Source organism: Panicum virgatum, chromosome 8K (assembly GCF_016808335.1).
Source record: "Panicum virgatum strain AP13 chromosome 8K, P.virgatum_v5, whole genome shotgun sequence".
In the NCBI taxonomy this organism is placed as follows: Eukaryota; Viridiplantae; Streptophyta; class Magnoliopsida; order Poales; family Poaceae; genus Panicum; species Panicum virgatum.
This window is the reverse complement of record NC_053143.1, coordinates 1,054,311-1,080,047: the sequence shown is the minus strand read 5'-3', so window position 1 is coordinate 1,080,047 and position 25,737 is coordinate 1,054,311. Positions and strand designations below refer to the sequence as shown.

Sequence of the window (25,737 nt, the reverse complement as noted above, 5' to 3'; positions counted from 1 at the left end):
AGAACGATTAATAATAATTGTCTGAACAAGTAGGCCAGTCGAAGCAGCACTGAACTAACAGTGTAGCAGCAGTTCTCTGTCTCGATTATTACAGCAGGACACACAAGCATACATGTGCACATAACATCGATCGTACAAAGGCATGTACACATGTATATATATGCGCACGTACACACAGATCGAGCACAACATGCATTTAATTACTACATACATACATACATAATAGTATAGATGATGCTGATGCCTTGATAACAACTTTATTTTATTCTCCTAATTAAATATATAGCTGCCTCGTAGCAGCTATCTTGTGAAGGACGACGTCACCAAGCTTGTCATCGTCGATCAGCTGGTATGTACATATATTCCATTAATTTAGTTGACCCTGCATGCATGCGCCAAATTAAAGAAGAAATTAAAATAAATCGCGGCACGAATCATGTACATATACAAGATCAGTAATTTGCAGGCAAGACGTATATATACGACGTACTTGTTGCAGTCTGTGGACATGCTGATGGGGAATGGGACGGAGACGCCGCACTTGCCGGGGATGGTGGCGACGGTGCCCATGTTCACCGACTTGACGGTGCTGGCCAGGCTCTTGAGGCACCGGCACGCCGCCTGCCGGTCCGCGCTCGTGCGCGCCGCGCTGTTCAGGCTGCGCACGCCGCCGCAGCACGACGACGGCAGCGCGCTCGCCTTCCCCGTCGCGTACGGGATGCACGGCGCCAGCGCCGAACCCACCTGCCCGCACGTGATGGCCGCCGACGCCGACGCCACCAGCGCCGCAGCTGCCATGACAACGGCCAACGCCACCACCGCCTGCATCCTGTTGTTCTTCATCATCAAAGCCATTGTCATTGTATTATTATTATCGATATGATGCTCCTGCTAAGCTAAGCAAATGCTAGCTGCAGTGTGTGAGCTGAGTGGATGTCTAGCTGCTTTGTGCTGTGGGGGAATGAGCAGGATCACCAGCAGGGGCCAGTTTAAATAGAGGATGGATCCGGATCGGAGCTCAGCTCATCAGGTCGTTAGTCGTCCACTACACTGGAGAGTTACTTTTTTTTTTTGGGAAAAGGAGAGTAATATATATGATCCGTACTCCACGTCTCCATCTGCATCAATGCATGATTGAATGATCCATTATTCATGGCCGGGTCGTTGGGCGTTGGACTGCTACCTAGTAATACAAGGCAACTTCTGATCGCGAGGAGATAGGCGTGTAGTTTTCTGCGATTCCCTGAGGAAAGGGGTACCACAACAGTGATAAAGATTGAGAAAAATCCAATGGGGATATATACATGCTGATGTGATGTTATATGCATACATCATTATATTCCAATTAATTAACTATTGTCATCATTGCAAACTATATCATTATTGATTATCCACGTAATTCCAAGTCTTCCTTGCACCCATGCTCGATCAAAGTGTTGGATATTTAGTGTTCGGAATCTGACTAAACGCTGAAGTCTATGTACACAGATTTGATTTGATGAGGGCTCGACATGTACTGATAGCCTAAGTGCTACATTTCTGTGAATTTAGTTGTAGATATTCACTTACGAATATTCAAGACTGGAATTTTCTCTTAATCTAAAAAATTAACAATGGTAGCTGCTAGCCTTAAAATGTTCGTTGCCACGTCTCTGTACATAGATGCAAGATAGACGACGACTAGACAGCCAACAATTAAGCTCCGACCATCTCGATCGATCCATCACGAGCAAACATTCCATTGCTAGCTAATATAACTGGCATTACTGATTACTCTCTCCCATACGCAAGGCGCGCGTGGATGCTTCTCCGCCACGACTTGTGTTCACATGCAACCAACTTCTTTTTTTTTGGAAGTCGAAACACATGCAACCAACTAACTTTAATTCCAACTTCACATCATGCATGTCATTGTGTCTAGCGCCGAATAATTTGTTGTCTCATTAGTCTATTAGCTTAATTAGGCACATGATGAAAACAAATAAAGAGCTCATCATCCAATAATTTGTTATCTCATAATAAGCAAAAGATGACACCAATTTTCTTGTCTTTGTAAAACCTATGGAATTACCATATTGTATTAACTAGATAAAAGAGAAAAAGAAAAAGGATCTATATATATCGTGTGATCATCACAACAAGGATCATGTGTGCAGTAGGCTGTCCTTTTCCTAAGATTAGCTAGTTCACGGGTTCTACATATATTGACACACTCGCTCTGTAACTGATAGATCATGATGGCGCCTCTACTTCGTCCGATCCCTAACAACAAAGGCTGGTCATGTGTATAGGTTGTCTTTTTTTCAAACCCCTACCTATATGTTTGAGGTAGGACAATTTACATGACTTTTATGAATAATAATAGTTCATGCACACATTCACGACACCGAAGACCAATTCAATGCAAAGATGATGCTGAGGTAATTTAAACTTGATGCAAAACTTTCAGTGACTTCAACTATTTTTTTCTATGTAACATGATGGCGCTGTTTATCATCTTCAAAATTATTATTGTTCCGCACTTAAAGCAAATTAAAAAAATGTCAAATTTTATATTATTAATTTGTGTACATATGTTCTATGAATAAAACATGTTCAAATGAGATGCATGTGTATATGCAAAAGGGCATCTAGCTAACTTGGTTCGAGCATCTCCAGCAATAGCCCCTGCTTCAAACCCCCTACTTTGCTAAGTAGGGGTTGTCCTTATTTTATTAGACTCTATTTTTTATGTTCAACTCCGGCAAGAGTCCTTATTTCCCCCCTACTTTCTTGGAATCCACCTATCAATCTATCCTCAAGTAGGGGGCTTTAATTGCCGGAGATGCTCTTATATAGCTCCGGTAGCACTCCTCAGGTCCTGGGTTTGACTTCCAGTGTGAGTGAATTTCAGGCTGAGGTTAAAAAACCCCTCGTTGGCTAGAGAAGGTAGGGTTCCGGGGGGGGGGGGTTGGTCCTTAAGTTGAAATTAAATCACTTCCACTTAATGAAAAACGGCGGGGTGTCAATACCCCCTCCGATCGAGTTTAGGGATGCATGTGTATATATGATTTGTATATAGAATGTGATGAAGAAGTCAACTGACATTTTATGAATGCGTATGAGATACTGCCCGGTCCAGCTATATTATTGGGACAGAAGCAATTGAGGGACCGAAACCGGCGACCAGAGGAGGGGGTGAAAGGGAGCCGATCAAAATTTCTTCCGAAATCGATCCGTCGGCCTATATCCCCAAATCACCACAAGCCCTCAAGAGTTCTAGGTGAACCAACACAAACAAGCCCTAGAACGAGCGAGCGAAAACTCGGAAGCAAACGAGAAAATCAGCAGACCTGGCAGACACAGACCGATCAGACCGCCTACTCAGAACGGTCAGACCGGTCGGGCTGGAATTGAAATCCCAGACCGGTCAGACCGGCTTCTTCAACCGGTCAGACCGGTCGCTCCCAGAAAGCCCGCAGTCAAAGCTTCAAAAGAAGAATCTCGAGCAAACGAAGTCCAAATCCAGTGAAACTTGGAGGATACCTCCGCAACTAACCTGTGAACATATCCCCAAGAGATCTTTCCCAAAAGATCAAAGAAACTTGAGAATTTAAGGGAAGATCAAGAAGGATTGGGGTTTTCTCAAGAACTCAAAAACTTCAATTCGTAGGAACTCGTGATTCCAGAGGGTTTGGCACGAGGCTAGGGGTACGGAAATCACTACAAAGAGCTCTACAAACCATCGCGATCATGTGCACCAAGAACGAAAAGAAAATCCATCACAAATGAGCACAAGAGGGACGGGATTGGATTGATTCAAAAGCCCAGATGGGACAAGAAGGATGGGGCCTCCTTTCCCAATCAAATCCAATACAAAGTCTCACAAATCCATAATCAAATCCTACTCTAAAGAGAAGAACGGGGGGAGAGAGACACAGGGGCGGCGGCCTGGAGGAACAAGCAATCCACGGACAAGATACAAAAGCCGCACTAACCTAATACAAGTGAAGGGGTATTTATACCCGCGGAGACCGGTCAGACCGGTTCCATGGACCGGTCAGACCGGTTGGTTAGACCGGTCAGACCGGTGCCAGGGACCGGTCAGACCGGTTGGTCTGCAGCATCCCCCTATACACGATCTCATTTGACGGCTAAGGTTCTTTCTTCGGAACGAAGTCTTCTCCACGATGCCGCCATCTTGATGAAGATCTGGTCCACGGTTTTGGAAGGTCCGTGAAATCCGGGTAGATGACCGGTTTTGAGAAAACCGCCAAAACTCCTCGCGCGGGAAGATTTCCGCCTCCACGCTATGGCCCTAGACGCCGTTCCCGCCTCGGCCTTCTGACGGCCCTAGACGCCGCCCGACGCCCGTCACCTCCTCGCCCGCAGCGAGGCCCTAGACGCCCTTCGCCTCCGTCAGTCCCGAGACCGACGCCCGTGCCTCCACGACTTGGCGTCTTCAACTGCCGTCCGCCTGCTTGGTTTTGTGGCGCAAACCAAGAACATAAACAAAACGCACACACAGCGTTTAGCCTGACACAAACACAAGCCAAAATCAAGCTAACACGCCAAAACCTCCAAGTCATCACGACAATCACTCATCACAATATATGAGGTCAAGGTACTTGTCAACTTGACCTCTCAATCTCCCCCTTGATGAGTGCATTGTCGAAAAGATGACATGAAAGCAAGAACAACCCAAGCGAGTGCCCAAAAGCCAGATAAAACCAGATAAAAGCCAAGAACAAGGCCACTCGACATGAGCAAGGATCTATAAGACTCCACAGAAAAACTGCTTGGCTCCCAAAGAAAAGGATCACAGCTCAACGCCGCCAAGGAGTCAAAGGACATCTTCGAAAGACCCAAGAAGCAAAACACTCAAACCAATTTCGACAAGCGTTGTCAATCACTCATCACCAAGCAAACCAAGGTATTTATTGACATGGTTTGGAACATTTCTCCCCCTTGATGAGTGACTTGACACGAATCAAGCACAAAGAAATGGTTTGAAGTGCAAAAACCCGAAAATCTCATCCAAATGATCAAAAGCCAAAGAAAAGTCAAGAAGGATCACACGGAATGAGACAAACCAAAGCCAAAAATCGGTCCCCAAAGACATGGGCAACGGCTCTACGCAACCGATCAACAAAGCATGACCCCTCAAGAAAGAGGCAGGGCTCAATACAGTCATGCAATGGCAAAGCACCGGTTCCTCCAGAAAGAGGCAAAGGCTCAACAGAACCAATGCGAGAGCATGCAAAAGCTCAAACTCCCCCCAAAATGCTTAACCTCTCACAATATACACAACTCCCCATGAGTACAGCACTCAATCTGTCAACTCCCCCTGGATAAATGCTCAACCTGAATGCCTATTGCCCCTCAAAGCATGCTATGCAATGAATGCTGTGCAGAGGGTGTACGTGAAACATTCAGGCATACAAAGATATGATCATCGAGTGACAGGCATGTGTGCTTCATAAACAGGAACTGAATCTAGCTCAACAGGATATATTAATCAAGTCTAGAGCTAGCAAGTTCAGTTCAGCAAAATATAAAAGCATCACCCATGATCTAGCAACAGCAAGTAGGAGAAAGAAAGCAGTGCTAGTCAAACTCATACAAGGTGATCCAAAGCAGCTATTATATTTTATCACGAATTAATTCTGCATATCAAAACTTATCAAGCAAGTGATTTTGCCAGGGGTTGAAAGCTTGTCATGCTTTACTTAGCAACGAGGCCAAGCCTATGCCAAAGGCAGTCAGAAGCTTAAGGCACTCGCTTCAGTCATGCACAGCCTTGCCCGGGTTCTCACTAGTGCTATGTGAGCCGTCCCGAAAGCTCGATCAGTGCGACAAGTATTCCCACCTGGATCTTTTCATTCCATTTCAGACATATTTTGAACAAATTTAACAATTTTAGCTCATGTCAAAGAATACAAGCCACACTAGCATGAATGAGATAGCAAAGCACATCAATACATCCTATCATGCTAGTAGCCAAGACAGGGTGACCATGTTTTTAGATTTTCAAATCAAAAAGCTTAACTCAGATGATATGACATATACTGTGGAGCAAGCTATACATGATCAAGTCTAAGAAACTACACTAGCAAGCACTAGAAGATCATAACAGTGTATACAAGAATGCCAGTGCAGTGAAGCAATGCAAAATGCAAACATGTACAATGCATATGCACAATGCAACTAACCAAGCTAAAACTAAGAGAAAGACAAAGACAATCCAAAAGCTAAGCAAATGAAGCACTCAGCAAATACATAGGTTCAAAGACACACAGGACTAGACCAAAATGGATCCAACTGAGTACCATGAAAAGGTAACAATCAGAAAACCACAAGTCTATCCTGGGAAGAAATCGTACAAGTCAAACATTTACATACCTCGATGAAGATCCCGCTGGACCTAGAGCATAGCAAGCTCGAGGTCACCTCCCCTGCGTCCTCAGCGGATCCACCTTCTGCTCGAACAGGTTCTTGTAGAGGTGAACGATCGAAGTGGAAGAAGTGGTACTGGATCGTCCTCCTGAGCTGAGGTAGTCGAAGTAGAAGAGGCCGGAGCCTGCAGCCGGCGCAGTAACTCCGGATCACAGTCATCAACTTGGGGTAGAGCTCCCCCTCAACACTCTGGGACCTAGCACAAGACAAAGCTAGACACCAACAAGAGGAAGCCAAGTACCAAGAGAAAACAAGCTCAAGCATATGGTTAGGTGTTAGTCAGGCTACACAAGCATAGAGATACAAATAGAAAATCTAGGTGGATACCAAGACAAAAGATATCCCTAGGATAATCTAAAGGCACTCAACAGTATGAACCACAGTAGCAAGACGATATGAAGGAGATACTTGAGCTAGCCACCAGAACTAAGGAGCAAAAGCTACACAAACAGAGAATGTACAAAGAACTCAAAGGACAAACTCAAATATACATAGGATACAAAAGCCACCATGGGCTATCCATCAGCCTTGGAGAACCATCAAGTCTTGATCAAACCTGCATAAGACCAAGATCCATGGAGCACTTGTTCTAGAAGCCACCAACCTGCAACACCAACGAGACATAGGGGGAGCAAACGTCTCGACATTGGGGTTAGCAAAATGAGAAGCAAACCAGTGACGAGTCATTTGCTCTACAGAAGGGTAAGGAAAGTCAGGCAAAGCGTATCCCCTATCCCGTCTACCGCGTGACAGACGAACACCACCGCGAGGAAAGTGTGGTGCATCGTAACCTCCTCCAAAGCCTCGGTCCGGTGGTCCATAGCCGTACTGAAAATGACCAGGAGCACGACCAGCAAACCGACCACCCGCTGGAGCACGGTAGGCACCACCGTCTCCCTGACCTCCACCTACACGGCGCGCCCTAGCATCTTGCCTACCATCACGCCGAGGAGGACCATGCACCCGAGCAGAGTACATGTCCGCGTTCCGTCTCTCCTGCTCATGCCTCACAGCTCGCTTCCTTCTGAAGCAAAACTCCTTCAGGTGACCTTATCTGTCACAGAACTCGTAGTGGTACCTCACCTCTCTCTTGGGAGGTGGAGGCCTAGCCTGCGGACGGGTAGGAGCAGCCCTTTTCTTCTGGGCAACCTGAGCTGCGGCAGCAAGGAGCGTGTCAAGGGGATTCCTCAGCTCATTGGGCTTTGGAACCCAAACCTGCTTCTGTGGAGGTGCTTTTTGTGGTTCTTTCAACACACCATCCACGGGGTCAACAAGCGAAGGCTGCGTGCTCGAACTAGCAGCGTTTAGAGCAATCTGAACTCCAGCAGCCTTGCCGATTTTACCATACAACCTGTCAAAGTCTGACTTCGTGTATGTGTAACCGACCCCAAAACCATCACCACGCTTGAACTGCTTAATAATCATGCCCAACTGCGGCTCACTAGCAGAAACCCAACTAAGAATCGCCCTAAGATAGGTATTCTCATTCTCCAAGTTGGCTTTCTCTACCGCAAGATTATCCAAATCAGAGATCAATCCAGGGCAAACAGAGCAGTCAATAGGTGGGCTAGACTCCACGACCTTAGTCTTCCCCCAAAGACTTAATCAAGGCGTTCTTCTCATCTAGCTCCGACCCAAGCGTGGGACAAAGCTTATAAGCACCAAGCAAAACAGGTCTAGACCTAAGCTCCTCTAGTTCACACACAACAGTAGCAAACTTTGACTGTAAAGAAGCTAGATCAGCCTTAAAGATAGGACACTCATCACATTCAAGCACATCACTAACAATGGGAGCGTCCTTAACCAGTTCAAGTTCATGCTTGGCCTTAGCGAGCTCATGAGACACGTCAGCAAGCGAAGTCTTAGCAACATCTAAGTTCGCAACGTTCTCATCATGCTTGGCACGGAGAGCAATAAGATCGTTCATGTGAGATATCCAGCCAGCGCACTCATCCTCACTAGATTTCTCCCTAGCATAAGCCAGCTCAGCCCTAAGCTTTCTACGCTCTCTAGCTGCTTCCTTAAGCAGCCTTTTCTGGTTGTCGAGAGTGACGTACAACTCCCTAACCTCTATATCTAGCAGGTCGATCGTGGAGTTTACCTCTGAATCACTCTCGCATCCAGGAGAAGAGTCGGCGTGCGTCGGTGTAGCATGTCCACCTGAAGACGCACAAGCACCATCGGCTTCGCCTGCCATGGTGCAGAAACCCTTGCGTCGACCAGCCGCCAAGCACAGGCCAATGAAGTCAGTGGCTTCCTTGTCCCGCTTCTTCTTCTTGTTGTCGTTGTCGTTGGAGGTCGGTGAAGAAGAGCGGTCGGTGTCAGAGCTCTTGTCGAGGTCGCTGAGCTGCGCCAGAAAGGCCTTCTCCCGCTTCTTGGCCTTGTACTGGAAGCGCTTCTTGAGCGACTCCGTGTCGAAGCGTCCTCCCCGGTCACGACTGCGGTGCTTGTGGCGCCGGTGCTCCTTGTTGGAGCCTCCCTCGTTGCGGTCGCGGTGGCGGTAGTAGTCGAAGTGGTTGTTCTGGCCACTGCCGGACTTCTTGGGGCAATCGGCGATGAAGTGGTTCAAATCGCCGCAATTGTAGCACCCGGGGTTCTTCTTCCTCTGCCTGTTGTGGTAGAAGCGCTGGAACTTACTGATGAGGAGGCACAAGTCAACGTCGCCCAGCGTCTCCAGCTGCTCATCTGTAACAGAAGGCAAAGAGGCAAGAGAAAAGCCAAGAGCAGAGTTAGCGTTAGAGCTCGATCCACCTGGGTCAATCACAAGAGCGATGCTCTTGGAAGGAGGGGCACCATTGAGCTTGGCTCGTGTCTGGTTATCCACCTATGTGGCCTTGAGCTTGTTGAAAAGCTCGTTCATGGTCAGAGTCTCATAGCCAGCAGACTCAATGATCGTGTTCACCTTGAGATTCCACACAGAGCGGTCAAGTGCGTAGAGCAACTTGAGGGCCTTCTCGTGCTCTGTGTACTCAAGGGCATCAGCAGATCTGTTCGCATTAACTTTGTTCACAATCGATTAAAACCGACTGAACATATCGCCAATGCTCTCACCCGGCCCCTGTGCGAAGTTCTCGTATTCACGCCGGATCTGTTCGCATTAACTTTGTTCACAATCGATTGAAACCGACTGAACATATCGCCAATGCTCTCACCCGGCCCCTGTGCGAAGTTCTCGTATTCACGCCGGTGAGTCTCGAACAGTCTAGCATTCACCTGATGTGTGCCCTTGTGGTAGTTCTCAAGGCACGTCCAAACTTTGTGGGCTTCCTGAAAACCCTGGACGCGTGAGAACTCTGCACGAGAAACGCCAGCGAACAAGGCATTGATAGCCTTGGCGTTAGCCTCGTGCTCGGACACCTGAAGAGGAGAGGTCCGAATGGCAAGCACCTCGTAAGCCTGGTTCCTGGTAATATCCCAGACTTTGGCTCCCATGCTCTGCAAGAAGGCTCTCATGCGAACCTTCCAGTAGGCATAGTCCTCGCCGGAAAATACCGGGATCTTCCCAAGACTCGCCATGGTCGCCAAGTGGTTTTCGAACCGGTTAAGGTACTGAAAACCTCAACCAAGCTCTGATACCAATTGAGGGACCGAAACCGGCGACCAGAGGGGGGGTGAATGGGAGCCGATCAAAATTTCTTCCGAAATCGATCCGTCAGCCTATATCCCAAAATCACCACAAGCCCTCAAGAGTTCTAGGTGAAGTTTGGAATAGCTATGGAAAATTAAACCAACACAAACAAGCCCTAGAACGAGCGAGCGAAAACTCGGAAGCAAACGAGAAAATCAGCAGACCTGGCAGACACAGACCGGTCAGACCGCCTACTCAGACCGGTCAGACCGGTCGGGCTGGAATTGAAATCCCAGACCGGTCAGATCGGTCGCTCCCAGAAAGCCCGCAGTCAAAGCTTCAAAAGAAGAATCTCGAGCAAACGAAGTCCAAATCCATTGAAACTTGGAGAATACGTCCGCAACTAACCTGTGAACATATCTCCAAGAGATCTTTCCCAAAAGATCAAAGAAACTTGAGAATTTAAGGGAAGATCAAGAAGGATTGGGGTTTTCTCAAGAACTCAAAAACTTCAATTCGTAGGAACTCGTGATTCCAGAGGGTTTTGCACGAGGCTAGGGGTACGGGAATCACTACAAAGAGCTCTACAAACCATCGCGATCATGTGCACAAAGAACGAAAAGAAAATCCATCCCAAACGAGCACAAGAGGGACAGGATTGGATTGATTCAAAAGCCCAGAGGGCACAAGGAGGATGGGGCCTCCTTTCCCAATCAAATCCAATACAAATTCTCACAAATCCATAATCAAATCCTACTCTAAAGAGAAGAACGGGGGGAGAGAGACACAGGGGCGGCGGCCTGGAGGAACAAGCAATCCACGGGCGAGATACAAAAGCCGCACTAACCTAATACAAGTGAAGGGGTATTTATACCCGCGGAGACCGGTCAGACCGGTTCCATGGACCGGTCAGACCGGTTGGTTAGACCGGTCAGACCGGTGCCAGGGAGCGGTCAGACCGGTTGGTCTGCAGCATCCCCCTGTACACGATCTCATCTGACGACTGAGGTTCTTTCTTCGGAACGAAGTCTTCTCCACGATGCCACCATCTTGATGAAGATCTGGTCCACGGTTTTGGAAGGTATGTGAAACCCGGGTAGATGGCCGGTTTTGAGAAAACCGCCAAAACTCCTCGCGCAGGAAGATTCCCGCCTCCACGCCATGGTCCTAGACGCCGTTCCCGCCTCGGCCTTCTGACGGCCCTAGACGCCTCCCGACGCCCGTCACCTCCTCGCCCGCAGCGAGGCCATAGACGCTGTCGACGCCCGTCACCTCCGTCAGTCCCGAGACCGACGCCCGTGCCTCCACGACTTGGCGTCTTCAACCGCCGTCCGCCTGCTTGGTTTTGTGGCGCAAACCAAGAAACCCGCCTTCCGTCGCTGCTTGCGCCCTCGATCCAGGAGTGGACGCCACAGCTGCCGCCCGGCCTGAGCTCCGGTCCCGGCTGCCCTTCACCGCCGTCCACCGCACAGTCCATCGGCCACAGCACCTCAACGGCAGCTCTCCGTCGACACTTGACGCCCGTGTACCTGCAACCAAAGACCAAGCACACGGCGCAATCTCCACAGAGTCGCGACTACACCACGGTTAGTCCACTCCACGTGTTGACCACCCGTCAACACCTAACGCTCCACACGGGCACTAAAGAAGGAAACACAAGAACATAAACAAAACGCACACACAACGGTTAGCCTGACACAAACACAAGCCAAAATCAAGCTAACACGCAAAAACCTCCAAGTCATCACGACAATCACTCATCACAATATATGAGGTCAAGGTACTTGTCAACTTGACCTCTCAGCAATCATTGTTCGTTAATTAACAACACAAACCTGTGGTGATTATAACTACCGATTCGGAACATGGATAAAAAGTATAGCCCAATTCTAGTGTTCGGTTACTGGTAGTGATACTATAGCCCAACAAGTGACACGAACTGTCATCCCTACCGGTTCAATTACTGGTAGTGATACTATAATCATTGATTATACAACCGCCACTTAGTTACGGCTAATTCAAACAGCAGCGAACGAACCAATAGTAACGTGTATGACCCTTCCTCTGTTCTATGTTAAAAATCTTACTCTAGCACCTTATGAGATTGTTGCTCCATATACTATAATAATAGTTTGTTGCAAGTCTCCCTGCTCGCGATACTACTCGTTGTCGCCTAGCTACTGGGTCGACGTACGTAGCCCAGAACTAGAAGTGCTTGGTACTTGCGAATTCAGATTAATCCCGATCGCGAGCAGTTGGAATGATAAGATCTACAGAAACGCAGGCTCTGCAGCTTCCATACTTGGAGACAAGAGGGTAATTCCTAGCACACTGAAGAACGGCGCCTTCTCAAAGGCTTCACAGTAAGATTCCATTTTGCATGGGAAAAATTACTCTTTTAAGACCTTTTATCGGATTAGCTCATTCAGGATTACTTACTGGAATAATCAAAGACCCACTTGGATACGTGGACTTGTTTTGGGCCTTCTTGTTATCCACACTTAGTTGGGAGAAGCCCAAGTGAGCATGTGGATCAGTAGATGAATTGGCCTAACAGGACCATCTTACTTATATCTCTTTCATTATTTATTGTTTTACTTTCTTTGAAATATTTTTCTCCACAATAACATTTTTGTATCTGCTTTCAAATCTTCTCTCTAGATTTTGAACTTTTATCTTTCACGTGCATATTTATTTGAAAGAGTCTTTTCGATGGCCTTGATGTTATAGTACAATTCATAAGACGTACATTAGGGCTAGGAAATTTGGTAGTGATGTTATTATCATTTAGTTTAGCTAGTTAAAAGAATAGTTTCAAATTAGAAAAGAAAAATGAAGAAACAAATACATTATTTTGATTTGGTTTATTTGGTTTGTAGTTTTAAACAAAAATTCTAAGTATATCAATAAACTTTAAACTGATTCAAAGATGAAATGTTGAACAATTCAACAACATGATAGCAACAAATAAGTTCAACATCATCCATAATCAAGTGACAAGAATAGGTCAATATGTCAACTTAGACGTTTGTTAGTAGCTAGCGCTAATAAACACTCAACCTTTACAACTAGATATCAATCAAGGACAATAGGAACATTGATGAAATATGAAGAAGAAAAAAAGAGGTCGATTGTGGTGAATACAGCGTGCCATGCGCATCTCTGATAGAAATGAGTGACATTTTTTTTTCAATTGATTGTTGAAACCATGCATCTTATATTTCAGTCACCATCCCTTAATAACTTGTTCGGTCAAATCCAATTTAATCGCTCAACTCATAAATAGCTGTGTTATTGATCCAACTATGTATCTGATAGCAGGGCGGTGATAGAGAACAATAATAATACAATGATTTTACTCATCATTTTTTAGAAATTTACTGTAAATAAAAAATATTTGCAGCAGGAGAGACGAGGAATGAAGCAGAGAAGCATCGAAATAAAGTCATGGAGCGTACAAAAAAGTGGTGTATGATGTATTAAAAGGTATAGTGGACAAGGTACAGAGTGGGTCTCCTCCAAACGGAAATGGAGGGCACACTACTATGTAGATGCAGACACAAAACGTACGAAGCATGCAAAAGGACACAAGGATCGGAGAGGACTCCGTCTCTCGATCGCTCATCACATGCTGAGCGACGACGTACCACGCGAGCTGAGCTAGCGCATGACGACAGTGCACGCGACGGCGGAGAGATTTTTATTCATCATCATCGAACTCGATCATAGACGATAATTAAGTAGATAGGTAGCGACGGTACTGGTCGTCGTTTAGCTCACCCTGCAGCAAGAATATATATATAAAATTTTGATTAGTTTTTTTGCATTGCATTGATTAGTCATATATATTATCATGTGTATAATTAATATAATATATATATATAATTAAGGGATTAATTAATTACCTGGAGCAGTCGACGTTTGGGCTGATGGTGTAGGGGATGCTGACTCCGCACTTGGACGGGATGCTTGCGGCGTTTCCAAGTTTGAGGCCACTCACCCTGCCGGCGGCGGACTTGAGGCAGTTGCATGCGGCGCGCCTGTCGGCGGTGCTCCTGGCCGCCGAGTTGAGGCTCCTCACGCCGCTGCAGCAGGCTGCCGAGGGGCCGGAGCCGGTGCCGCGGGCGTAGGCGATGCAGGGGCCGATGGCCGAGCTCACCTGCCCGCAGGTCACGGCGGCCTCGGTGGTGGTCGCCGCGGCGGCGAGCACCACGACGGCGGCAACCACGGCGATAGCCACCACCTGATGAGCGCGAGCCATTGCTTGGATTGTGCGTGAATGTGAACTTAGCTTGACGAGCTGAGTGCGGCCGGTGCTGGATGAATGCGTTTGCTTGGGAATGACAAGCAAGTGCTGGTGAGGAGGGAGTGCAAGGGAATGTTGGTCTATAAATAGAGCAAGGGTGGTGTGGCGCATGCAGTCGTCGGTGGATCCTTGTCCATGGTTGCAGCTACCATAGGGTACGTTGGTGGTGTTAGATATCTAGACAATTTTCGTTATATTTTAATTCCAAAATTAAATGTATAAACTAACAATATTTCTATGATTTTAAGGAGTAAAATAAAACATGTGAACATGTTTATACTTATCACACATATAAGCATAAACAATATAAATAACCAAAGTTTCAGGGAGTACCCTGAAGCGGGGCCGTTGCCGGAGGCATTGGCTGCGCTGTTACCAACTGGAGTAGACATCTACTCGGTTGGCCTCAGTCGAAGTAGTCGAACTAAATCGGTGCAGGAAGAAGTTCGCAGTGCAGTCCCGCGAACGGTCACCAAGATGTAGTCGACGTAGTTGTTCGGCCACCAGAATGTAGTCGACGTAGTCGTTCGGCTCGTCCACCAGGAAGTAGTCGTACAATCGGGCAAAGCCTTAGTATTTTTGAGCAGTCACGCTAAAGCGTTACCCAAAAACCTGATTGCCCGCCTATCCCGTGCAGGATGGATCTCAAGGCGAGCAAGGTTTCGGAGGCCTGCTCACGCTAATTCTGTGCGCGCAGAAATTAGCGTTGGAGAACTCAGTTGTTGCAACTGGAGAGGGAGAAGAGAGGAGCCGAGTTGCCTCAGTGCTCTGGTGCAGAATGGATGAGGGGAATGGCACTCCTTATATAGTGACTCAGGTGCTCAGGATCGTTGAACCTGGACACCATCAGAGTCATTTAGGTGATGCGGTTATGGCCATTAATTACAGATTTAATTGCACGTTTTAGGTGATGCGGTTATGGCCATTAATTACAGATTTAATTGCACGTTTAATCGCACGATTAATTGCTGTCAACGGCAAAATAGCCATCACATCGCACCGCGCCACGCCGCACCGCACCGCACTGCACCTGCACGTCACGTCCGGCCGCGCACGCGCACGCGCACGCGCACCGCACCGCCCGCCCGGCCGGCCGGCCGCGCCGCGCCTCGTCTTGGCCTCGGCCTCGGCCACGGCCCGGCCCGGCTCAGCGAGGCGAGCGAGCGCGCGCGCGCGCGTGGTTCACCGTCCTCCTCTTACCGGCTTCACAAGTGGTGTACACGAAGTCCACCTTTTAAGTCGGTTGAGATCCTCCTCAATTCCCGGTACGGAATTAAGCATTGATTCCCTAGCATTAATAGTGGGCTTTAAATTCTTTTAATGTTTTTAGAATGAATGGGCCAAGCCCATTACTCCAACAATCCCCACCAAGAAATTCAAGCCAAACTACAAATACCCTCATTCCCTCATTGATATACTAGTATTCGACAGAGACTGTTAAGTTGAACTTCCATCTAGGACAAAGGCTACACTTATTCACAACTGTGCAATGGACTATGCCTTGAATTGCCAGTTTTGTGCAAACAAGTTTGACCAGAGCCCTACACTGGTACTAGACTGCATAAGCATCCCCGCGGTTTGGAGCTTATAAGTCATACTCCAGGCCCTTCATGAGTTTCTAGAGAATACACAATTCTCATAGACCATGACCAGTGGTCAAACTCATATAGGTGTGTTCCTTTCAGATGTTCTGTAGGACAACATCTTTGTTTCAAGAAAACAACTCATTTGTTTAAAAGAAACCACCTGGCACACATTAAGGTATAGACCAACCTGCCATACAGATTAGAAGAGAAATGCACCTTATACACGGAATGAGCCCTTTTCACAAAGGTTCTCTTCTCACAGTCAGACTTTAGTTTGTTTCACCATCCTAATTCACGGGATCTCCGATCACATAGGACAGGTTTCCACTATAGAATGACTCACGTGGGTCTCAAGCCCAATTCCGTAGATGCATTGTCTATCACATTTCGTGAAAGACCCTTTGTAAACTGATCTGCCAGATTTTTAGCCGTCTGAACATAGTCCAGGGCTATAACTCCGGAGTTTCTCAATTTTCTGACAGATTTCAACCGCCTTTTCACATGTCTAGATGACTTCATGTTATCCTTAGAACTATTCACCTTGATAATTACCGTTTGATTGTCACAGTTCATTAGGATTGCCGGTAACGGTTTTTCAACTATCAGCAAGTCCATAAGGAGCTCACGAAGCCACTCAGCCTCAACAGTGGCGGTATCTAATGCTGTGAGTTCTGCTTCCATAGTTGACCTCGTTAAGATGGTCTGCTTGCAAGACTTCCAGGAAACAGCTCCACCACCAAGTGTAAACACATATCCACTTGTGGCCTTTATCTCATCAGCATCAGAAATCCAATTTGAATCACTATACCCTTCTAGTACCCTTGGGTACCCGGTGTAGTGAATTCCATAGTTCATTGTCCCCTTCAGATAGCGCATTACTCTTTCAAGAGCCTTCCAATGATCATCTCCCCGGTTTGAAACAAACCGGCTCAGTTTGCTTACAGCAAACGAGATGTCAGGTCTTGTAGCGCTCGCTAAATACATTAATGAACCAATGATCTGAGAATATCTCAGCTGATCTCGCATTATCCTTTTGTTCTTTCTAAGAATTAAACTGGCATCATATGGTGTTGAGACAGGTTTATAGTCGCTATAACCAAAGCGACTTAACACCTTCTCCACATAGTGAGACTGTGTAAGAATCACCCCACCATTGATCTCTTTTACCAGTTTTATATTAAGGATAACATCAGCTTCTCCCAGATCCTTCATCTCAAAATTTTGAGATAAAAACTCTTTGACTTCCTTAATCACATTAAGGCTAGTGCCAAAGATCAGTATGTCATCCACATACAAGCATAAAATCACTCCTTCAGCCCCACCATAGCGATAGTACACACATCTGTCAGCTTCGTTCACAACAAAGCCGGCAGAGGCACCGCACCTGCACGTCCGGCCGCGCACGCGCACTGCCCGGCCGCGCCTCGGCGAAGCGAGCGAGCGCGCGCGCGCGTGTGGTTCACCGTCCTCCTCTTACCGGCTTCACAAGTGGTGTACACGAAGTCCACCTTTTAAGTCGGTTGAGATCCTCCTCAATTCCCGGTACGGAATTAAGCATTGATTCCCTAGCATTAATAGTGGGCTTTAAATTCTTTTAATGTTTTTAGAATGAATGGGCCAAGCCCATTACTCCAACAGGTGGTGTGGTGTGTGGTGTGGGTCTCCGTCATGGGATGGGAGTTAAGAGATGGAGCGGCAGGAGGCAGTTGGGAGTTGGGGGCGGGCCGACCATCTTCGATATTCGATGGAGAGGGGCTGCCGCGCGCCTAACATGACCAAAGTAGTAGTATATGCAGCAGGGACAGACAGACACATGTTCATGGTTCAATTCATTTGGTGCATGCAGTTGGATGGAGGCCGCGTTGCATTGCATTGCATTGATTCAGAGTCATGTCAGTGAGCGTTTGGGTGTTAGATGTGAGTGGTTATCACACAATTATTGCATTGATTCAGTCATGTCAATGAGGGTTTGGGTGTTAGATGTGAGTGATTATCACACAATTAAACATGGATACATCAATATAATCCATCCGTCCATCTCAATGCATCGATCCTTCCAGCAATCTTCCTCCTCCTCCGACACGTATACACACACATGATATGGTTAGTTAGACGTAGCAGTAATGAATTGTCCAGCAAAAATTAAAAGGCTAGCAGTAGTATAGCTCTTTTTTTTAAAACGAACCGGCAAGAGAGCTGCCCGCTATATTAAAAAGAATGGTGTCAGACGGACAAGAACAAAAGAGTTAGCACTGTACAAAGCTCGAGCACAGATCTTCGTAAAAGGAAGAAAACCGGCCGGCCAAAAAGAGAGAGACAAAAATAAAGCAGACCCCAACTAGAGGATCTAAACAGAGCTAGCTAGCTAAATTTAGCTAATATGGATATCCGAACACATCAGCTAATTAATGGACTAGCTAATAATATTATCTCATTGTTAGCTGGTTGAACCCAGCTAGCTAATTCCAAATAAAAACGTAAAAAGACCGTATTAATTACCTCATATCCTTGGGTTAGAACAAATTTGGTATATATCGTAAATGTTACGGTTTCTTTCCATAAGTTTGGTCTAGATTTGATAAGTTTGACTTAGAACAAATCTAATACGACATATAAATAAAATATCTCATTATTACATCATATCCTTGGGTTAAATTTTCCAACATATATATATAGGGGTACCATTGTCTATTAATGTAATAATTAGCAATGCAATTTGTCGGTGGATCCAAATAAACACGTACTCCCAGCTAATTATTAATTACTCGCGCGTTGGAAATTAAGCTAAGGATAGAACTAGAGTAGTGGGAGTATGGATCGCGATCTGAAGGTCCTCTCCTCTAGACAGAGGGATGCACACACCGACGACGGTAGGGTACGGTTGCTGAAATTCGTGTGCAGTGTCCTGTCCAGACGCTCAGACAGATGCATGCATGTACGTGGCCCCCAGCAGCCAGCTAATTAATAAGCTAGTACAACATGCATGCGTGCAATGTATCTGCAAAAAAGAAAAGAAAACGAAGAATTGAAATGCATGGGCCTGAGCTGCTCTGATCTGATCTCGGCTGCACTCGTACGTAGTACTACGTAGTACAGTACATGGGTCAATACATGCTAGAGTCTCCCACTCGGGTGGGTCCATCAGCAACTTTGCTAGCTTTTGGGTCACCGTCCGCCAACCTACATTATCTTGGCCATACATACGATCGTCGGTGGTGCATGCATGCCTGCTGGCTACTAGCTGATCGAGCACCGTCCGTCTGCCTGGGCCTGGGCAAAATATTTTTTTAAAAAAATAAGCGGTCAACGTTATACTTTGAAGACCGGGTCGGTTGTTCTAAACGTCTTCTATTTCCTATATTTAGAGAGTATATAACATGTGAATCAATCAATATTTGCTTCATCATGATAATTCAAATCTAAAAATACTTGACACTGTAATTATCCTTTGGTCCTATTTTTTTCGCTTAGCTTATAATCTAAACGATGCCGAGAGAAGCGAAGATTCGTAGTTTAATCTCTGAAGCGGATTATCAAGGAAACAAAAAGCCTCGAGGCGTTTGGTGAAATTATCCTAGGCTTATTTCATAAGCCTAGGATAAAATAGAAGGAATAAATTAATCACTGCTGGGCCGAATTAGAAAATAAAACAGACCACATTCCCACAAGAAACAACAAAGGCCTAGAAGCAAAACAAATCAGCCCTATAACGAAACAACGAAACAGAACAACAACATGCGTCTAGATCCCTTGCTTGGGCCGAAACTGAAAACAAAGCCCATAAAACTAAAGGCTAGTATGGCATGGCATCATAAAAACAAAAAGATTCCGACTAAAACAAAAGTTTTAGTCTTGGCTCCCTGAATCTGAAGCAGGATGGCTAGCAATAGCATGGCAGGCAGTGACAGAGGCACACATCTAATAATTGTATTGTCCTGTAGAGACGAGCACTTCACTTGCAGATCCGGCCGATATGATAGAGTTGCGCGTATTATTGCATTAATTAATTATTACTGAAGCTGAAAGCGTACATGCATGCGTGGATTGAAAAAGATGGCGCATATATACATGTATGTATACAAAAAGTTTATTGGTTCAGCAGAGTGCTGCCTGCCTATAACAAAGCAGCAGCAGCATGGTAGTAGTACATACATGAAAACAGAGACCCAGCAAACCCATAAGCAGAGAGAGGATTATTGTTGTTACATACACGACGACGACGTGCACAGGTGGTACGGTGGTGGTCAGTGGCGGATGCAGGATGAGAGACAAGGGGGGGCTGAAACAATAGAGATGTTGATTTGTGTGAAGATTTAATGGTGATTTGATGCTTTTGCTACAGTGTTTTACGTGTAATTATAGGGCTCTTAGGGGGGCTTGAGCCCCCCTAGCCCCCCTCCTGGATCCGCCGCTGGTGGTGGTGTAAAAATGTAAAATGGAGAGGTAGTAAATTAAACGACTGCTCTCTGCTATATATATTGGCCGGCATCATAGCCATCCATCCTTCTTCTCAGTTAATCCTGCACAGAACAGCAGGGTAATTAATTAGTGCATGGTTAACGATAAGTACGTACAAGAATGATGAGTTAGTATAGTTGGAGCAGTCGACGTTTGGGCTGATGGGGACGCCGACGTTGACGCCGCACTTGCTGGGGATGCTGGCGGCGTTGCGCATGTTGCCGCCCAGCCTCCCCGTCATGCTCTTGAGGCAGGCGCACCGCGCACGCCGCCTGCCGGTCCGCCGTCGACGACGCCCGGCTGCTCAGCGACCTCACCCCGTTGCAAGTTTACTAATAATTACTCTATCGATATTTCACTTTTATATTCGATACAAAAGTATATACTTACTGCGGTGGTAATCGACTCGCAATAATTAGCTCCCTTCTTTGTCGTACATACTTCCAGAGATCGTTGCAATTTCTTGAGCAAAAGCAACCAATTATAGCTTTATTTAATTTTGCATTGAATGTGAAACATGTACGCGTTCACATCTTGATGATATATATAGCCAGCAAAATTTGGTGAGGTAGTTGCCAGACATATATAGCAGCTAGCTAGATGACCAACTGCAATAATCAAATAAATGCAACTGCTTCGATTTTACTGCGGCGGTAGAGCCGTTACGGCACAACTCAGCTGCCCACTATTTCGCCCTGGGCACGAAAAATCGAAAACCGAGGACCAAACCGAAAAAACCGAGAACCGAAGCCGAATCGAACCGAAACCGAAAATTTCAGTTCCATTTCGGTTCTTGGTTCTCAGGAACCGAAGTTCTCGCTTCGGTTCGGTTCTTAAGTCGATTAACCGAAAAAAGAACCGAATTAATACATTCCAGCCCATTAAGTGATTGAGCCCAATAGATGACCGACCCATTCGAGCCAACCCTTCCTCCCCACGCAGCCCACCCCCACCCCAGTCCCCACGCCGCCGCAGCCCTTGGCCGCCGCCCCCCACCCCCTCCCACGGCGCCCCTGGCCGCCGCCGAGGCGCCGACCCCGCCCACGGCGCCCCTGGCCGCCGCCGACCCCGCCCCCGGCGCCCGCCGCCGACCCAGCGCCTCCCGCTGTCCCACATGACCGTATGGCTGGCTGCCAGCCCATCCACCCCGCTGGCCGCTGCCGACGCCAACGCCCCCGCCGCCAGCCCATCCACCCCGCCGCCGCCCCAGCACGCCGCCCCCGGAGGAGCTCGTGGTAGTAGGTCTCGCGGATCCCACCTCCTCTCCCAAGATCCCAACGCCAACGGCGCCATCTCCTCTGTCGACCTCCTTTTCTCGGAGCATGCGGATTCGCGCTTGCACGGCTGCGGCGGCCATCCTAGGCCCCAGCAGGTGCGCGGCCCCGCGCGTGCGTGGCTCGCCGGCGCCGCGAGCCCGCGGCGGCCAGCGGCTCCCTCTGCCCGAGATCCAATTTTTTATTCTGTGAACACTCTTCTTTCGGTTAGAATCGGAGCCGAACCGAAAGAACCGAAATCGAAATTTATCGGTTCCTATATCTAAAAAGAACCGATCAGTTCCTATTTTTTTGGAACCAAATTTTCAAAAGAATCGAGAAACCGAACCGATCGGTTCGGTTAGAACCAAACGCCCAGCCTGACCACTATTTACACACAACTCAACTGCCTCTAGTTATGCAAGAGGCGTCAATTTTTTAAGAAAAAATCAAGAGGCATCAATTGGGCTGTTTTCCATGGTGGGCTGGTCTTACCACGTGATGAGTTATGGGCTTCCGATTGGTCGGTTTTATTTGCTGTGTTGTTGCTTACCTCGAGCTTTCTACTATTGGGCCTTCATTGACAAGAAATTAAACTTTTCTACTATTGGGCCTTCATTGACAAGAAATTAAACTAGGCCATCAAAACTAATTCAGGAACAAAATAGCTTCGCTTACGTTCATGTCAATCATGTAACAGTTTTTTTTTGTTGTTGTTTAAACAATCATGTATATATGTTGCTGCTCAGAAGACCTGTGGTTGATTGCTGGTATGTTTGAAGTACATGGTCTTTGCATGCTATATATAGCATATATCGGGTCTGTTATTAGTAACCCTCACGATATATACATACAAATAGCAACAGCAAGTAGCTGCAGGTAGGTAAGATGAGGCAAAGATATCGACCATGTACAAACACACAGGTCGATGATGGATTGATCTTTATTTTGCTAGCTCCATGCTCCTTACTTTCTGCTTCTTAATTAATTACTGCACCCTGCAAATGTCCAATCGATCGTCAAGGATGCATGGGGGTAACTGATAAAAATGATTATATATAATATATAGTAGTATAGTTACTTGGAGCAGTCTGTTGAGCGTGCGATTGGGTATGGGATGTCGACGCCGCACTTGCTGGGGATGCCGGCGACGATGTCGGGCTTGAGCGCCGGCATGGTGCTGGTGATCTGCTTCAGGCACTTGCAGGTGGCCTGCCGGTCGGCGGTGTTGTTGGCGGCCGCGTTCAGGTTGCTCACGCCGGAGCAGCAGGCCGCCGGGGGCTCGCTGCCCCGCCCCATGGCGTAGCTGATGCACGGGGTCAAGTAATTCAGCACCTGCCCGCACGTCACGCCGGCGTTGGTCACCGACGGCGCCGCCATCAGCAGCAGCAGCAGCAGCGCCACCAGCTGCTGGCCTACTACTGCAGGGCGAGCCATATATATTTGCAACTGCCTGCCTGCAACTCGATCAGTCGATCGCTGGAGTGGTTTTCAGTAATGGTGGTGGGGTGCTGCGACTGCGAGTGAGGGTTTATATATATAGGGAGTTGGGAGTGAGAGGAGAAACACGTACCTACGCATCTGCATCCTGCCAGACACATCGATGCAAGAAGATACACACGGATTGGATGCATCAACAACGAAGATACCAGTACGTATCATCACAGCTTTCTGAGTTTGTTTTCAGAACATACCATTCTACACATGCTTCCAAGACCCATGTTACTTTCGCTCCATTATTTTCCATCTTTTGCGTACACTACTAGTACGTACTAGTGCCCACCCATCTATTGTTTGATGACGAGCGTTGGTGGAATGAAGTCAAGCATTAATTCAGATGCCCCATTCTTACCATTTTACTAGTAGCAGTACAAATTGATGAGCTACAATCTTCCGGCAACAAAACCCAATGCAAGAGGCTCCTGCAATTATATTGAATCTGATCACAACACCGTGCAGTTTGCGCAACAGTTATTAATAAATTTGGCTGGCTATCTTACATGAACTTGACTCCATGCAGCATGCTTTGACACATTGCATCCTATCACCTTCCTTCTCAGATGTTCAACATCATCCCATCGCTCTGCTTCTGCATAAACATTTGACACTGTGATAGCATCCCCATCATCGATTGGCACCAACTGCCGCAGCTCGCAAAAAGCTTTGCTACCAAGGTCAGACTGCCCGTGCACTCTGCATGCAGCCATGACCATCTTCCAAAGCACGGAATTCGCCTTGATCGGCATATCCTTGATCATTTGATAAGCTTCATGCACTTTTCCATGGCGGCAGAGCATATCTATCATACAGCCATAATGTTTCACACCGGGCACAATTTTATAGTCTTCGTACACCAGGCCACTACGGCTGCAAGCAGTCAGAACACCAACAAAGGTGATATGGTCAGGCTCAACCTTCATAGAATCAAACAGCCTCAGGGCATCCAGCGATTGGCCATGGACTGACAACCCAACAATCATCGCGTTCCAGCATGTAAGATCCCTGATTGACATGCTGTCGAAGACCTGTCAGGCAAGCTACAAGTCACCACATTTCGCATACATATCGATGAGTGCATTGCCAACATATCCATCGGCTGCAATGCCCTTACTCTCAAGGAAATTGTGGATTTGCCTCCCTAGCTCTAGCTCTCCCATCTCTGCACAAGCCCCAAGCACTGACACAACCGTCAGCTCTGTTGGTTCCACACCATTCTCCTGCATCTCTCGGAAAACATCTAATGCCCGGTCATACATCCGGAGCTTTGCATAGCCCCCAATCATGGAGTTCCAGGACACAGCATCCCTCTCAGGCATCTCCCTGAAAATCCTTGCAGCCTGAGCGATATCCCCAAGCCTCACATTTTTCATGATCTCGGTGTTCCACCACGAGATGTTCCTTGTTGGCGTCGCCAGAGAGACACGCGCCGCGCCCTGCAAGTCCCCGGTGACGCCATGAGCGCCGGCAAGTGCGTTCCAGGAGACGGCATTCTTCACAGGCATCTCATCGAACACCTTCCTTGCATCCCCGAGGAGACGGAATTTGCCGTACATTGACACGAACGCGTTTTGGACGTACCGATCCTCAATGTATCCCAACTTGAGTGCGCGGCAATGCAGCTCGGCGCCCTTTGCAGCGAACACCGCAGCAGCTCTGGAGCCGGAGCTGAGCATGAAAGCGCGCGCGCAGGACCTGAGGAGAGCGGGGAAGGCGGGGAGCGGGGTGGGCAGGGAGAGGGAGGAGACGTGGTTGAAGAGAAGGAGCGAGCGGGACGGGAGAGGAGGAGAAGGCGGCGATTGCAGGACAGAAGAGGGATGGCGTGAGGACGTTGGCAGGCGCGGCGAGGAGGAGGGACAGGGACGAACGGGAGGTAGCCGGGAGGTGAGAAAGGAGAGCGGGGAGGAAGGTGGGGTGGACGAGGAGGCCGAGCTTGGCGAGGAGAGCGTGAAGTTGGTGGCAGGCAGCGGCAGCGGCGGAACTCCGGCGGGGGAGGCGGCGAAGGAGACGGAGGACGGTGGCCGGAGCATACGAGTGGGCAGGCGCCGACGATTGCATGGGCTTGCCGGTGGGCTGATGGGCCGTAGGTCCATTATACGCTGTACAGATTTTACATCAATTATTGCATTCAATGTTTAGAAAAGTTAGGATTAGGTTAGCTTGGTTGGTCCCTCATGAGCTGTAGGGGCAGACTAAGAAGATGTAGACCAGCTTCTGCACGCTTGCTCATTTATTTTACATTCTCAAGTACTACCTCCTTTAAGGCGTGGTCAAATTTGGCACGGTCTTCAATAATAATATTTGACTATTAATATTTCTTATAATATAATGTTTATAGCAACAAAATAATAGTTATATGAAACAACTTTTAAATATGAATACAATGATATGATTCTTATAAGACAAAAATTTTATTATACAAGATTAATCGTAGATTAAAGTTTTTAAAGTTTGAATTTTGAATTATGCGTGCGCCTTGTATCCTGGGACGGAGAGAGTAAAAAGAAAGAAACACAATCGAGGCATGTACATTTGCTCAAGTTCTGTCCTATATTACCTTCTCGATAGTACATATAGTTAAATCCTGTTCCATTTAGGGAAAAGGGTCAAATGGTCAGTTTTGCCACTTCAATG

At 47.3% G+C, this 25,737-nt stretch overlaps 3 protein-coding genes, 1 long non-coding RNA gene and 1 pseudogene across 5 annotated transcripts; 1 reads left to right on the top strand and 4 right to left on the bottom strand.

Annotated features, from left to right (window-relative positions):
- Positions 1–30: 30 nt before the first annotated feature.
- LOC120643424 (non-specific lipid-transfer protein 3-like) lies at positions 31–1,057 on the bottom strand. Its single transcript, XM_039919777.1, has 2 exons — positions 491–1,057; positions 31–382 (listed from the first exon to the last, which is right to left on the bottom strand). The coding sequence occupies exons 1-2, from the start codon at positions 859–861 to the stop codon at positions 373–375; spliced, it is 381 nt and encodes a 126-aa protein (XP_039775711.1). The 5' UTR covers positions 862–1,057; the 3' UTR covers positions 31–372.
- A 12,394-nt stretch (positions 1,058–13,451) lies between these two features.
- Positions 13,452–15,082, bottom strand: LOC120643420 (non-specific lipid-transfer protein 2-like). Its single transcript, XM_039919776.1, has 2 exons — positions 13,909–15,082; positions 13,452–13,784 (listed from the first exon to the last, which is right to left on the bottom strand). The coding sequence occupies exons 1-2, from the start codon at positions 14,418–14,420 to the stop codon at positions 13,775–13,777; spliced, it is 522 nt and encodes a 173-aa protein (XP_039775710.1). The 5' UTR covers positions 14,421–15,082; the 3' UTR covers positions 13,452–13,774.
- On the top strand, positions 14,346–17,938 carry LOC120643421. The gene is made up of 2 exons (XR_005663001.1): positions 14,346–14,472; positions 17,534–17,938. It is a non-coding gene; the product is annotated as an uncharacterized LOC120643421 (long non-coding RNA).
- A 2,022-nt stretch (positions 17,939–19,960) lies between these two features.
- On the bottom strand, positions 19,961–24,576 carry LOC120643419 (non-specific lipid-transfer protein 4-like). Of its 2 annotated transcripts, XM_039919774.1 has the most exons (3): positions 22,688–24,576; positions 20,318–20,415; positions 19,961–20,140 (listed from the first exon to the last, which is right to left on the bottom strand). In XM_039919774.1, the coding sequence occupies exons 1-2, from the start codon at positions 23,041–23,043 to the stop codon at positions 20,406–20,408; spliced, it is 366 nt and encodes a 121-aa protein (XP_039775708.1). In that variant the 5' UTR covers positions 23,044–24,576; the 3' UTR covers positions 19,961–20,140; positions 20,318–20,405. The 2 variants fall into 2 exon arrangements, with proteins under 2 accessions (XP_039775708.1, XP_039775709.1); XM_039919775.1 differs by lacking the exons at positions 19,961–20,140; positions 20,318–20,415 and adding an exon at positions 22,307–22,604 and having other exon boundaries at positions 22,688–23,344.
- LOC120646457 lies at positions 23,333–25,161 on the bottom strand (annotated as a pseudogene).
- Positions 25,162–25,737: the final 576 nt, after the last annotated feature.

Excerpts from the sequence above, each read along its gene's own strand:
- LOC120643424 (XM_039919777.1), bottom strand. The coding sequence starts at position 861 with ATGACAATGGCTTTGATGATGAAGAACAACAGGATGCAGGCGGTGGTG.
- LOC120643420 (XM_039919776.1), bottom strand. The coding sequence starts at position 14,420 with ATGCGCCACACCACCCTTGCTCTATTTATAGACCAACATTCCCTTGCA.
- LOC120643419 (XM_039919774.1), bottom strand. The coding sequence starts at position 23,043 with ATGGCTCGCCCTGCAGTAGTAGGCCAGCAGCTGGTGGCGCTGCTGCTG.